The following is a 15,645-nucleotide window of genomic DNA, read 5'->3' on the forward strand; positions in this document are numbered from 1 at the left end:
GCAGGTAGTTTAGAATGAAAGTGACTTGTGCTGTGACAAAATTAATCCATTGTAAGAAATCATCAGCAGAAAGTATTCACCTGTCTCTGGAAGAAGTTATGCTTCCATGCTTCAAGCATAAATCGAAAAAGCTTTAGTTAGAGCAAAAGATCAGGAGGGCAAGCAGGCTGTAACCACCTTAATGAACTACATGTTTGCATTCCATTACGTTGCACATCAATAGCTGAACCATTTCAATAGTGAATAGAATCTTAAATCAAGCCAAGTGGTCAAAGTACAATCGCTGGTCTTTACCAGGTGTGGGTGAGGCAGAGGTACACCTTGTGTTACAACGTGACCCACAGCTACTGCTGTGTAGGGCTTCAAAAACAAAGCTGGCACATTCTTGTAACATTCATAGGTTTTTAATGTGTGATTTGCACTAGCGCTGCCTTTGACCAGGGGCTTGTAATTTGTGGTGTCCTGAAAAAAGTGTAGTTTTTAAATCTGTACTCCACAGCTTACTGTGGGTTACTTCAGTCCATCTCAAACACACATCTGGTTTGAGAAACACCCCCCTGTGGAAATTTCAAGAAGTTGCATAGTGTAACAATGCAAGAACACGTTTCACCCTGGACATGAGGGAAGTATATTGCTAAGACAGAAACAAACACATTTAATAATCCCCCCAACACAGACACTCAGCACACAATTTCTAGATCACCTTTAACTTCCCACAGCCATCCTACCTCACTGCAACGAACTGTCCTCTCTCCTGCATTGGTGGCATCTTGCCAGAAGTACAGCCAGATCAAAACTGCACATCTTTCCCACAAGTCTGTAAAAATCAAGATATAACCAGAAAAGCCTTGCTACTGCAGATTGTCAAGTCTGCTGCGATTTAGTGCATCACTTGTAAAGTGGACCTTAAACATACATTCTTGATTTCAGGACAAACAGTTAAAAGTATATTTTATTGACACTCTTCAAACAGCCTGTTAGAGAGAAGTAATAGTATTTAATAAAAATTTAAGAAGGAAAAAAATAAGATAAAAACCTGCTAGCTTGCATTCAGTGTTAGAACTTGGAGGTATAAACAGAAGCCTGGAGTAAAAATAAGAAGTATATTTCCAATTCTTCAGTGCAGAAAAGCAGCAACAATGGTATTTACTCTACATCAGAAGTGTTCCCATGTTCAATTCCAGATATATGCTTCTCTTCTATATATATTTCTGATAACTTATGTACAAATAAGATGTCCAACATCTGTTCTTTAATACAAATATGTAATCTTCATGATTGAAATATTACAACAGTTAGATCAAAAGTATAGAAAAATCATTTTAATATCTTTTTTTTAATGGCAGTGTTTAAAAAACCCCACCCTTAAACCCAAATGACCTTAGACTGACAAGTATTTCTTCACTGTAATAATACACTGCTCATTCAACATGCCAAGTATTATTGCATCCATGAGTCACATGAATTACAACTAAGTCTGAAGGAAATGTGCTGTACAGCCTGTTCTAGCAAGTGCTAGCTGTAAAGATCATACATATCACTGAAGAAAGCATTAAATACTAGTGTATTTTTAAATAAAACACTACAAACTCAAGTATTGTCCGCGCACTAGGACTTTAAGGCAATTAAGAGCTGGGACGCTTCAGTTTGGTATAGCTGCATCAAGCTCTCCCCTTTCCCAGTTATGAGAATTTATTTTTAGAGGGCTGCTGATGAATTGTTGCTATACATTAATACAACTCAGTATGAAGTGATAAGTCAGTAACAAAAGTTTAATATCCCCAGTTTCACTGAGCTGATCAAATATGAGCAACAGTTTATCCACCAGCTAAGTTTTCCAGCATGGATTTCTAAATTGTTATGAGAACAGAGAAAATATTCAATGTGTAAAAACTCTCAGTGTAACTGATTTTATGACTTGAATCTGTTCTTGGGGTATTACAGAATTTAAGGGTTCAAAACAGATCTAACAGTCAAATCATATTAAGCTTTACAAAGGATAATTATTTGCAGTAAAAATTTGTATAAACATACACACAGTAGATCTAAGTCAAGAGGCATTTCTTTATGGCTTTTTTCACTGAGGTACTGTTGTAACATCCAGCAACAGGACACAAGTGTTCTATAAACACCACATTCAAAAGCTGTACCACCAACTCATGACACGTGGTAACAGACTGCAAATCCTGCTTCGCTGCAGGACTACAGGAAAGAGTCTTTCCTGCTATGTGGAGAGTCTCAGTGCAAGCTACAGAAAGCCTTAAAGGCAACTGGCATCAATGGGGGAAAGTTCAAATGAGTCTCACTCTACTTAAACAGAGAAAAAATACTCATGGCAAATTGAAATCTCATTGCTCTTAATTTTAAGGAAACTTAATATTCCAAGGCAGCAAGGGCATGTAGCACAGCAGCCATACATTAAGACTCAAAATGTGTCATTAAGCTCTTGCATCTAGCCTTTGAGCTAAGTGCATGCACAGGCTCAGAGCAGCCAACATCTGACTGTGACACCACACAGACCAACACTGACAAAGAGGAAGGGGCAAGCACATGACTTCTGTTGATCCAACAGCAGACAGAAAAGCCCTGGTGACCACCAGTGTATTCCTCAGCTGTCAAAAGCTGATTTGTGACCGCACAGTTAGTTGCATCTTTCATTGTTTATGTGTGGGGGGAAAATGCAAATCACAGTACTCCACTCCCAGTACTCTTAGCAGAAGGGTAAAGAGATGTTCTGTTAAGATAGCATGATGGTTGCCATATGCATTTATCATTCCACCTTTACAGCAGAAGGTATTCTTTTGCTGTTTTTCTTTTTTTTTTTAACAGTGGCCATATGGTTATGCCAGCCAAGACTCCCATTTTTATTACACCTATGCTAAAAATACGTTTCTGCAATAAATATTGTTAAAGTGAAATGGAAGTTCAAAACATGCTCAGTTAATTATAGCAAGTAGTTCTTTCCAATTAAGGATTTTTAACCCCACAAACCCATTAAACAGGTTGCAGATGCTCAAGTTCCTTATATGAAGATACAGCACAACATTTAAAACTCAGTGCTTAGCCACATACAATTCATACTGTAATCTATATACATGTTATAACATATCCCCACTTAGATCAACAAATTCATCATCCCTCTTGACCAAGTCATCTTCACCTTCCAAATCTTTCCAGGTGCTAGTGGGTAAAGCTGGTTTGACGGACTGTCTCTGCAGTAAAGCAAATGGAAACAAGGATGACAAACGGGCAGAATTTCTCAGCATGGGAACAGAATGTACATCTCCAGAAACAGCCTGACTGTGTTCTTCATCCATTTTCACCTGGAGGCTTTGCACTTCCTCCATCAAGTCCAAAATCTTGGCAGCTGTAGCTATTGTTCCACCCCCATGAAGTTGGGCCTCAGGAATCCATCGTAGGTACCGCTGTGCCCAGACTTTGATCTCGGGGCCGTCGATGCGCGGCAACAGAAGACCATGGTAGTCGACAGGTTTGCTATGCCAGCTGTCATAGAACTCCCTTAAGCTATTAGGGGGTTCATCTGAAGAATTTATGAACTTGCCAATTCTTTTACCCAGAATGTTTTTAATTAAATGATCTGTTTCCTCCCTGAAAAATCCCCTCTTCGTGGAAGGCTTTGCCTGTGTCAGGGGCAAAGAAAGTTGACGCTGATGCTTTAAGAGGAAAAAAAAGGAAAATACTCAGGCAAATATTAATGCAATGGAACTTCAGAGAGCAGCTTTAAGAGGAAAAAAACCCAGAGTTGTATTCAGAAACTTCTTACAAGCAATAGTCACTTGAACTATGTAGAAAAGCAGTGGCTGCATTTAAATTGTTAGTTTTCAATACATCAAGTACTTCACAGAGTATACTGAGTATTGCTAGCTTCCTTCCCTGCACTAACCAGAAGTAACACCAATAAAGCAATTTTCTTTGAAAAAGCCAAACACTTCACTTATATTCAAGTACTGTAAATGTCCATGTTTAGTTTAAGCTAGTTAGAAATTAGAGAGTACTTATTTAAAGGTTTTTGTCCAGTGGTCCCTCATTGCATCTCAGATGAATGCTGTACATCATACTGTCAGTGTCTCACATGAGAATGCTTTATACGGGACAGAATTTAACCAATGAATTGCAATTGAAAGAGGCTACTCCAAAATTTTTTCCCTGAGTTTGTGCTACATGCCAGTAATGAGGTGGTCCATCCATAATCCTCCATACTCCAGGCAGCTTTTTAGCTGTTGTTGGTCCCCCTCCCACTCCAAGTGCACACACACACTCCCATTACACTCAGACAAAATTAGGGAGGCAATTACAAACCTATGTATTTCAGTCAGGTACTCCACGGAACAACTAAATGAACTCCATTCAAACACATCACTGCAACTCATCTGAATATTAAATCTCATGACTTAACAACAGACTTGCATAGAAGTAGGAAGAAAAAGAATCCCTAACTTCATGACTATGAACTATAAAAGTTATTTACAACTGAGGTGGATGCAAACTGGGTTCTTAAGATCCAGGTGGGCCTGAGGTATACATGTATTTTGTCCACTAAAAAACAGGCTGCACCAATACTTTCACTGTGAGTACATTTGAAATAGGAGATGTGCAAAATACTTCTAGAATTAAAAAAACAGTTTAGCAGCACGCATCTTACTTTGAACCGTGCAGTCTTCCGTTGACTTTTATCTGGCTTTGGTTTTTCTGCATAAAGAGGGTTGTTCAGAAAAGCCTGGGCCTTAGGGTCAAACTGCACAGCCCAGTCCCACACAGTAAGGAATCTGAAAGGACCACTTTGTGTCTTGAGGCTTTCCCCACTCTGCCAAAACAAACAGGTCACATTTAATACTGCTAGAAGGGAATTCTGACCAAGCCAAGGTGAAATTAAGAAACTGGCTTTTCAGAAAAAAGGCCACAGAGTTGCAACAACACTCCTGCTTTCTATGTGCTCAGTAACTGAACAACAGCAGTGCAATTTGACTTTCACAGATGAAAATAAAGCTAAATATTCTCAGAAAAAAAGAAGTTTTGAAACTTGGGCCAGAGACAGATACTTGGATTCTTCAAACACAGGGCATGTTAGGATTCCAAACACCAAAAGTTATAACTACAGTCATGCACTGCTACTGGTATAGATTTTGTGATCAATTTATTTGTATGAAAGACAGTAATCTTCACTTTTTCCTTTGTTCTCTGCAGCCTTGCAGAGGATATTCCCAACGCTCCAAGCTTCTTAGGTTAGAGAAGAGTATGAACCAAATATAAATCAACATTCAGGAGATGCTGATTTTGCTATACAACAGAATATATTATACAAGAATTTCATAGATAACTTATTCTGCTAGAGAGCTGGATATTCTTTATATGTTAAGGAGCTCCAGCTTCACTGAAGGGCATTAAACATGAAACTACAGCTACATGTTACAGGTAATGTATTCCGTAGTCATCATAAACTCCTAAGTCCTGAACTTGACTCCTTATAGCCAAAATTGCACCCATTCACCCTTCAAGGTACTTCAATGAGTAAGGAAAAAGGTGCTGTGGGGAATTAGCTTTTTTTGAGTGTTCCTTGTTTGTTGGTGAAACTCATACTCCAACACACTGCATCCAACAAATACCAAACCCTTACCTTATTAGTGTCTCTTTGATGTTGAGAGTTGAAGAAGAAAGTGCTAAAAATAGGCACATAGAGGCTGTCTGACAAGACAGTTAAGTAAGTTTCTGTGAACTCAAATGCTGGAGGATACTGTTGTACCAGCTGCCAAACACAATTTAGAAGGAGCAGAAAAACAGGAGCCTAAGTAATAAAAATATTTAATCAGTTTCAAAAATGTTAAAATTGCTCTACCATGAAAACTATTTATTTTATACTATTTAGCGTCTCCAAATACAAACCTTAAGGCAAGAAGCCTGATTAACCACAGAACTGCGGCATATATATTTAGCTGAAATCTGAAGAAGTATTATCTGAGCTATCCTTGGCCAATTATTGACAGAAGGAATGAGCACTTTCTACTCTGAATTTGAAAGTTGCCACTATGCAGCCTTTTAAAGGTGGCAAAGCAAAACTAGTTTATAGCAATTCTTAATCAGAATTAGTCATTTTACACCTATTACTTCCATTCAAATGGCAATCTGATCTAGTCCCAAAGCAAGATAGCATAAAGTTGATCTCCAGATGTGTCAGGAACAGGCAATCAACTTGAGTTATTTCTATGGATGCTACTACCATTTAACACAGTTTTCAAGGGCACAAGAGACATGACTTTCAAAAGACCCCAAGACTGGGAAATTTTACATTTGTTCTCTTTAAAAATAAGGCCATTGCTGACCTCTAAACAGCAAAAATAGCAGCACTGTACAAACATCAACCCATAAAACAAAACACAAAAGATCCTCACAGTAACTGGAACTTCTGGACTAACAGGAAAATCCCTTCTCATGCTGTGTAAGCTTATAAATATTAAGTAAGGAAAGCAATTTAAAAAATCATACCTCCTCTTTCTCACTTTTGTGTAAGTGGTTACAGCGATCCAAAAAACCATGTCCTCCAATCACCCACTCCTTCTGAATAAGGCTCTGAAACCCTGACTTTGTTCTGCTGTATGAATCCATCATCACTTGAACCAGACTTGAGATCACACAGCACAGATCAGTAGCAGTCTCTTCTATAAAGGAGAACAGAAACCACATTCTATACTGAGCCATTCCTCAAACTTTGTGTAAGAAAGCAAAGCTTTGCCATGTTCACATAAACAAAATCTATTTCAGGATCAGAGCAGCACAGACATTTTTCCAAGTCAGAGAGAAGTTAATCCATGATTCCAAATTTAAGGTTACTTACACGCTTATCCTATGAAAGTACTTTGACAATAAAATGTGCAAGTCCCAGACTTTACTAGTATAACTTGCCTGTGCCCTTCAGTCTCCCACAAGCACACACTGCCTCTCAGCCCAGCTATTTGTCATTACCCTTCCTATCCTCCATGCCTCTTTTCTCATATAACATACATTCTTCACCTTTCCAAGAGGTGCCTCCAGAAAACACCTCTTTCCTGTGCTAGGTTTCTCAGATGGCAATATGTGTGAAAAACCCAACAAAATTACCAATCCAAGAGTCAGTTAATGGCTTGTTCTAGGTTTGGTTTTACATGTGATTACTCAGTCTAGGAAAACAAACTGCTCAAGATGTTTACAGTAAGCATATTCTTCCATGTATTTTTAATAAAGAGCCTGCAGAATATCCAGCATGTATCTAGAAAACGTAAAAGTTATTTTGCAAAGTTTTTATATTACTGGTTGTTCCTTTGTGTCGATATGGTTCCCCTGCCCCTTAAAGTACAGCAAAGGGTCTAGACCTTAAATAAAATAAACTGGGAAACAGGCATGTTAGCTCTTTTTTATGCAAGACCCTCCTGCCGATTTATCAGCAGCTTTTTCATTCATATCCTGGAACTGTGCTTACTGTATTTTCTTTAACTACAGGAAGCATTTCCCGGAGTATGAGAGATTTAGGTGTCTTACTTAAGTGCTGTATGAATTTTAGCAACTCTCTACTGTAATGACAAACTTACAGCTTAGGCTACTTCAAAATGAATTTAAACAAATCAATATATAGGACTATCTCATTAAATTCTTACCTATGAGAAGAACATTTGCATGCTGTATTTCCAGACACTCAGCAACTTCTATTGCTTTCTTCAAGACTCTCCTGTTTTGGCAAAGGAAAAGTTGAATGAAGTTTCTTATAGTAGTTTCCCCTAGACACAATTAGAATGCCATACTTGAAACTTGACTAGTTCTCTAAAACACAAAACCCATGCTCAGTTTGTGTAAATGAAGAACTGCTTAGCTTCAAGAACATTTTATTGGGCCATTAACCATGCATTTTCAGTTGCTATGATACAATACTTTATTCTGGATCAACAGCAGCCATCACACACTGAAGTATTACAATTGCTAAGAACCAGATATTTATCCTGGAAAGAGTCAACATGACCACATTTATGTTCTAATGTACTACATACTATATTTCTTCCAAAATCTGGTTTTAAGAGGCAGAGAGAAGGATGAGCAATCAGCTCTTGAAAACACTCAGAAAAAAGCTACGCAGAGAACATATTACACAAGGTAGACTGAGTGGAATTACAGATTACATAAAACCAGATGTAACACTGCTGGTTTCTAGATCTAAATCTTCATAGTTAGTTATTTTTTGCAAAAGCCTGCACACAAATTAGGATTCTTGCAATATCTCAGGTCACTAATAAAAGCTGACAGTTTATTTCTTAACTGTGGAGTTGTCTGATTCTTCTTGGTTCCATCATCTATAACAGGTGACAAGGCATTCCATCCAGGAACCAACTGGATCCAAGTATGGAAATGACCAGTCTCAAAACAACCTAAGGATAACCTAAGGAACCCGGCCTGGCTTTTTCTATAAACTACTTGTGATCTTGGTTATGTCAATGAATTTCTCAGCATATATGGTCTTCACTAGAACCTTTCAGTAAACACACACATTTAAATTCTGGATTAACAAGTTAATAACTACCAATATTTATTGATTGTTATTAAGACCAGAAGGGACTGGAGCTGACTGCAGAAGCACCCCATGGTAATTTAGCTGATCACAGAATAAACTGACAGACAAAAGATCGAGCACAAAGTAACACTAAAAACAAAACTCCTCAACATTCCACTATGACAAGCCTTAAGTTAGTCAACACCATTCTAAATCACACACTTACTCACTGTGGACTGCTGAAAGAAGAAAAGAGAACTTAAGGAAGAATCAGCACAGCAGGGGGACAAAACTGAGAAGAAATGTCCTTTTATAAATCTTTGGTGGGCTAACATCTTGAACACTGCACTTCATCTCATCCTAAAGGACATTACAGAAGTAGAGACTACATAGAAGAATGGCAAGGCCAGTCAGAGACACAAAATAGTTTCATACAAGAAACAAACAGGATTCTTGAGTTTGGAAAGAAGGTGACAGTGCAGGATGGAAATTACTGGATCTGTATTTTTAACTGGCTCTCTGGAAGAATTGGAATGATCTGCTACTTCTCACATCCTTTAAAGCGGAAGTCTTAACAGAAGTCTGCACTCTTAGAAACACTGTCTCAAGTTGCAGAAATAAGATATATAAATGGCACCATAAGCCTTAGGTTTTTTTCCTACTGGCAGTAAAGAAGTCATTCAGTTTCAAGAAAGTAGCTAGAAAACCCACTACGAATGCAATTACCAATGATTTGAAACACAGAAAGCTGAAGATAGAGCAAACCTGATTATTTCTAGCCAGTTTGTGCTCTCCAGTAATGAAAACCATTTCACATCAGTTGCCCAGAAGTCTGTACTGTTATCTGCAAAAGGAAGAGAAAAACAAAAAATTGGTTTGTTCACACGTACACAGTGATAATTAACAGCCATCCATTGAAATACCCTTCAGTTATGAACAGGTACAAAACAACCCATCAGTCAGCAAATCCTAATCACTATTAAAGCTGATACCGTATAACTAAATAAGGAAATAAAGTACAAACAAACAGTATTACAAACACCAGCAGAGTTTTATAGTACCACAGTCTTTTAGAAAAAGTATGTTGAAGGTTCATGGCAATGAAACCACGTAAATAAATCTGTTGACAAGATGGAAAAAGAATAAAAAAGTTTAATCAGAGATGATGATCTACATGAATCTTAACCTAAAGAGGCTGGATTTTGAAAATCATTACCATCAGAGCCAGAAACATCAATGGGTTTTAGAACTAGGTTATAAAAATTTACGGAATGTAAGACTACCTGAAAAACATTTTAAACACTTTTTGCTGCAACTAAAAAAATGCATTGAAATACATAAATGTGGAGGCCAAGATCAATACCACAGTCATTACATCCCTATCCCTATGAATTCACTATGACTTCTGTAGGTTTTTTCAAATGCCATCTAAGTGTCCATTGTTTTTATTTCTACCAAAGCCAGTTAACAAATATTGGAAAGCCTTCACAAGCTGATATAGTCAGTTAAAAGCAGAATAGACTACATTTCTTGCATGAGACAAACCTTGAAGCACAAGACCTACAACAGTTCTACTAGTGAGAAACCAGATAGACACATGTCCCTCCTCTCTCCCATCCTTTCCACAATAGCTTCAATTCCACATTTCTGTGTAGCTGCCCACCTCCCAGAGTCTCCCCAAACACTTCCAGTGTTCAGTTCCAGCACATTTACACATACTTCTGTTTCTACTGCATTTTTCATCTACACCTCAAATGCACAGGCATATATATGTTTTATTCCTGTAGCTGTGCTGCCTCCACACCTCTGCACCTCATCCTGTTCATTATACAATTTACACTTCTCTCCCAATTTCTTCCACCCTGGCCATAGAAACTAGCTCTTCACAAAAGTATTAGAATGCATCTTCAAAGCTCTGTTCCATTAGACAGTTTTCAACAAATCCCACCACCCTCACAGCAAAGAACCTTTTCCTAATACCTGATCTAAGCCTGCCCATTTTCCCTTGTCCTGTGATTTCATGCTCTCATCTAGAGTTCCTCTCCAGTTCTCTTGCAGCCCCTTTAGGCATGAAAGGTTCCATAAGGTCTCCCTGAAACCCTCTCTTCTCCAGCCTGAACAATCCTAATTCTCTCAGCCTTTCCTCATCGGAGAGGCGCTCCATCCCTCTAATATCTTGGTGGCCTCCTCTGGGCTCACTCCAACAGCAGCTCCCTGTCCTTCCTGCGCTGGGACCCCAGAGCTGGATGCAGAGCTCCAGGTGGGTCACACCAGAGCAGAGCAGAGGGGCAGAATCCCCTCCCTCCCCTGCTGCCCATGGGGCTCTGGATGCAGCCCAGGACACGTTTGGCTCTCTGGGCTGTGAGTGCCATGGCTGGGACAAGTTGCCTGTACCATATTAACTGGGCATATACAGAACAAAAGTAATGATTAATGTGTTCAGACTTTAAAAGATAGTAATAAGGTCATCAATTTCTGTAATATCTTAGTACTTCTGCAAAACGTTACCTGAATGTTTTTCTCAGACTGAAAGTGCATAGTGATATACTCAGTGAGGTACAGTCTACTAACAAACTTAATTTTAAAAACTGCAAGAACAAACAGATTGTTTGTTCTAGAACTAGATTGCAGTTTCAACACATTCCCTTCTGCATGAATATAAGACAATACTACAATTACATCATCAAAATACACAGTATTTCCTGAGATGGGTTAAATTACTTAAATTGAAGCTTTGGCCTTTTTCCTACAAAGGGTAAGTTACCAGAAATCACATTAAAAGGTAATTATTTTTAGCTCTTAAGATTCACTGTGGATTTGACAATGTATTCTAGACAAAATCCTCAGTGTGAAGCTCAAATACCTCATACGGAGAGTGGGGCGGAGCTTTTTTCATCTCAAGATGTGAGGTCAAAGTGTTTCATGACAGCAAAATAGTTGGAAAGTCTCAGAAGAAAGAAGTCTGAAAGCCTAGAGTACACTTTCACATGGCTCCCATTTTATTGCTTTCTAAAGCAGAGAATTTAAACAGCTTCATGTTTTGAGATGTGACCAGTGTGTAATAAAACCTAGGGCAAAAATTAATTAGCATTTAGTCTCTTCTTGACAGAGCTCAAAGGCTAAAAGGCTGGCCACAGAAGACTGAAAAATCTTCCCCACAAACTTCATTCCAGCTAGTGTATTCCAACTAACACTTAAGATTCCACTCCTCCAAAAGTAATTTTCAGGTACTGTGACAGCTTAGCAAGAGGTGGTTAAGTCAAAAAACTATAAACCTTCAGTCACATCCCAGGCATAAGCACAGTCTTCAGTTACATATTTTAAAATCTGCTTTTAACCACCCTCAAAATGAAGACACCAATCAAGAAAATTACTGCACTCAGGAGACACAGCACATCATTGTTATGCTTTGCTTTAAAGTCTGACTTACCTATCAAAAACAGCTGTTTAAATCTTGTGTATGCAGTCTGGATATCTTGCAGAGATGGAAGGCTGCTTGACAAGTCATCCAGTTTCAGGAGCTCATAGGGAGGTTTGCTAATTGTCCTATAGATTCTAAAATCAAACCATCAAGAGATTAAAGCCTTCTGCTTCACAAGTCAAATAATGCATCAGCTATTACCACTGAAGACAAAGTTAACAGGCATGATTTGTCAAAGAGCTGTAATACTAGAAGATAGACTCTCTAGAAAGCTAGTGATCTCCATGCATTTTTAAATACCGTCTGGAAGCTTGCCTACGGGCTTGTAACAGAATTTTATGCTTTTAACTATGATACCATTAAAATTGTACTCGTGCCTATTTGTACAGTTATATTACATGCACTACTTGATTTTTACTACTGTTTCTTTAGTATTTTCTTCACTACACACACCAAAATCACTTTACTAGGAGGCTGCTAGAGCTGTATCCTGAAAGAAGAAATGGATAGAAACACCCAAACCTCCTAGCAGAAGCTTAGAGTTTCTCTTGACTTTTGCCAACCAGATTTTGATACCTAGCTGCCAGGTCTTGTAATGAAGAAGTAAAGGAAAGGAAAATATTTGTAAAGGAAAGTATTTGTATTCGAAAAAGACAAAGTATCTTGCACTTTCCTATGTATCTACTGGGTTTTCCTCTTGAAGGAGAGGGAAAAAAATATCAGGCCAGATGATGTTTGGCTTGGACCCAGAACATTCCTGCTCATTCATGTTCCAGAGTTCAGATGAATATCAATTTACTAACTATGTCTGCTGTCACACTGGCCTCTTTATTACCAAGACCTGGGAAAAGTTGCTCTAGCTCATTCTTCAGAAGTGAGGCCTTGTGGGCACTTTTCCAGGAAGGACAGAGTACTTTGCTTCCTGCAGTCTGTAGTACAGAAACCTGCTTTAGGTAAGAACCACAGGAGTCCACATCAGAAACATGGGTTACCAAATCTACTGGAAGAAGCATCAGATCAGAGAAGTGAGGGAAAGCAGTTGCTGGCTAAATACAATACTTCTTCCAAATGAAGCAGTAAAGAACTTATGCTGGAAGATCAGGCTCTGAACAGCTTTTTTAAAAAGATAAACTGCTAATTGTAAATATCTGCTCTGTACCTGAGTTCAGAGTATTACTATCATGGCACTTTAACACACCCTGATGGCCAAATTGTAGATATATTTCAGACTCCAGTGATTAAACACCAGTACTGCACAGGAAAGAAAACCAGCAACACTGCCCCAGGTTCAAATGGCCAGAGAGAAGGGATCAAAATATCAGAGGATATCTTGTTACAGCTTACTGCTAGTTTTATTTACTTTAACATCATGAAATAGCATTAAAGACAGTTCTAAGTCATATAATCTTTCCCATTTCAGGGTAGAAATATTAGAGAATCTGCAGGATTGGCCACAACCCTTTCCTATGCAAGTATTATTAATCTTATAAACAAAGGCAGTTTTAAGAGCCCAATCAAGCTGGTTTTTGTTAGTTCTGTGTGATTAACAAGTCTCCATCTATGAGGAGCAAGGAGAGAAAGTTCAATGTACAGATTGTACATATGACTCTGATTTTACAGGTGGCTGCTGAGAGAGAAGTTCTGTCCAGGACAAACAGGTTAAAAAAAGCGCCATAATTAAAGGGCAAAAAGTCATCATCATAACAGTCAGACAGCTGCGCTCCTTCCCTTAAGTTAAACTCATCACTTTTCAAACTCCTCAACTAATTCAGCTCACTACCCCATCTGAAAAAGTGCTGTCTGCTTTCACATCTGAAAAGTGCAGTAGTGAATTGCTTAAGCTATCTCAGACATTTCAGATCACCTTATCTCAAGTTGCTTAAGAACATGAACCTAGCTCTCAGAATGTAACAGAGTCTTAAAAACTCAGTCTGCAAATGCATCTTCAGAGATGGAGTCTACATTTCTCTTACTTGCAAAACAATTAAGCCATTAAACCCTACAGGCTTTGCTGCTGCTTTACCTAAATAACACATCACAGTTTCTACAGATTCCTCAGAAATATGTCTGTATGAACTTCCACAGAAAAAGCCTTCAGTGAAGTTCCAACCCTGCACAAGTGACCAATGCCACTGGGTCAAGGGTTTAAACACATTCCACTACAGCAAACTACTTTCAGATATAGAACTTTTTCCTGATGTGTGAAAGCTTAAAAGATATAGCATATATGGAAAAAGAGAAGCAAGGTCCATACCAAGCAAAGTGTTGTGGACAGAATAGCTATTACTGACCCATCCAAGAAGGCTTTTTGCATTTGTGAAGTGCTGTCATCCTGTTCTTTGGGAAATGCGGACATTTTGAGAAGAGCAGCACCATTATGGCAAGACCAACACCAAATCTGCAGGAAGACATTTACCAGGTGAGAAAAATTAGTAAATTGCCCTATACAAGGTATTTGCTGAAGTGATTGAGTGACTTCAAAATTTCTCTCTGATTTTGCTTCACTGGGTTTTTAGTGTATCTAGTAACACCATCAACAGAAGCAAACTCCTACACCTGCACCAAAATTACACGCCTGAGTACACTATGTCTCTAATTGCAAGCTTTAAGTTAGACTTAACACACTTAGGCACAGGGAAATACAAAACGTCAAATTACGCCAAAACATTACTTTCTTAACTTTCCTCACAGGTAAGAAAAAAAAAAAAAATCGAAAAGTCTACGGCCAAATTATGTCGGAATATATGCCACAGCAAGACAGAACCTGTAATCTATATATATTCTCCATCAGCTTCTCCATGCAAATGGTAGATTTTTCTAAAAGTTCAGCCTTGAGATCACTCACAATAGTTGCACGGATGTTTCTTCCATGTGAACTATGCATAACGAGTAGTCTACGCCTATGAAATAAAGTATTAAACACTCCACAGCTGAATCAGACGGCATAGTCACAGGTATTTCTTGTGGCAAATCAGTCCTCAGGGGTTCTTACTTCCATTTACACATAGTCTCCTCATTCATACTTACTCCTTGAAGCTCTCAAGATGATCTGTAAACTTGCATTGAAACAGGGAGTAAGAATCATTTTCATCAGGAATATTACACAAATGAAATCAGGAAGCTGAAGTTCTGCTACCAATTTACAGTAACCAAGGTGTGCACCTCAGAAAGGTACAGAAACCTCCCAATCATCAAGAGTGGAAAAAATTACTATGCTGTCCTTCCATTGCCTTCTCAAACCAATTTAAAAAGGTCGAGCTATCTTGACACTAGCTTCACAGAAACAGTCTGGAAATTATCAGAGGAGTTCTACAAGGCCTCCGAACAGTGGACAGCTACAGATGTTGTCATCTATTTGGACATCCGTAAGGCCTTTAACATGGTTACCCACAACATCCTTCTCTCAAAATTGGGGAGACAGAGATTTGATGCGTGGACTGTTCAGGGATGAGGAACTGGTTGAATGGTTGCATCCAGAGAGTAGTGGTCAATGTTCCAATGTCCAGACGGAGATCAGCGATGAGTGGTGCTCCTCGGGGGTCTGTACTAAGGCCAGGACTATTTCATACCTTCAGCTATGACATCAGTCAGTGAGATCATGTGCACCCTCAGCAAATTTCCAGATGACACCAAGCTGAGATGGTTTGACAGGATACCATCCAGAGAGACCTGGACAAGCTTGAAAAGAGGTCCA

General features: G+C 38.7%; 1 protein-coding gene across 1 annotated transcript in view; it reads right to left on the minus strand.

The window, feature by feature from the left end:
* Nucleotides 1-934: 934 nt before the first annotated feature.
* Nucleotides 935-15,645, minus strand: part of MTMR12 (myotubularin related protein 12) — a 37,937-nt gene continuing 23,226 nt past the window's right edge. Inside the window, exons 9-16 of the mRNA XM_066181025.1 lie at nt 14,243-14,349; nt 11,961-12,085; nt 9,296-9,374; nt 7,647-7,717; nt 6,502-6,674; nt 5,636-5,803; nt 4,664-4,825; nt 935-3,674 (exon numbers count right to left, since the gene is read on the minus strand). Of these exons, the coding sequence (XP_066037122.1) occupies nt 3,099-3,674; nt 4,664-4,825; nt 5,636-5,803; nt 6,502-6,674; nt 7,647-7,717; nt 9,296-9,374; nt 11,961-12,085; nt 14,243-14,349 (1,461 nt within the window). The 3' untranslated portion in view covers nt 935-3,098. The remainder of the gene's footprint in view (nt 3,675-4,663; nt 4,826-5,635; nt 5,804-6,501; nt 6,675-7,646; nt 7,718-9,295; nt 9,375-11,960; nt 12,086-14,242; nt 14,350-15,645) is intronic.

This window comes from Chamaea fasciata, unplaced genomic scaffold (genome assembly GCF_029207755.1).
Source record: "Chamaea fasciata isolate MVZ Bird 193981 ecotype frontalis unplaced genomic scaffold, bChaFas1.0.hap1 SCAF_4, whole genome shotgun sequence".
In the NCBI taxonomy this organism is placed as follows: Eukaryota; Metazoa; Chordata; class Aves; order Passeriformes; family Sylviidae; genus Chamaea; species Chamaea fasciata.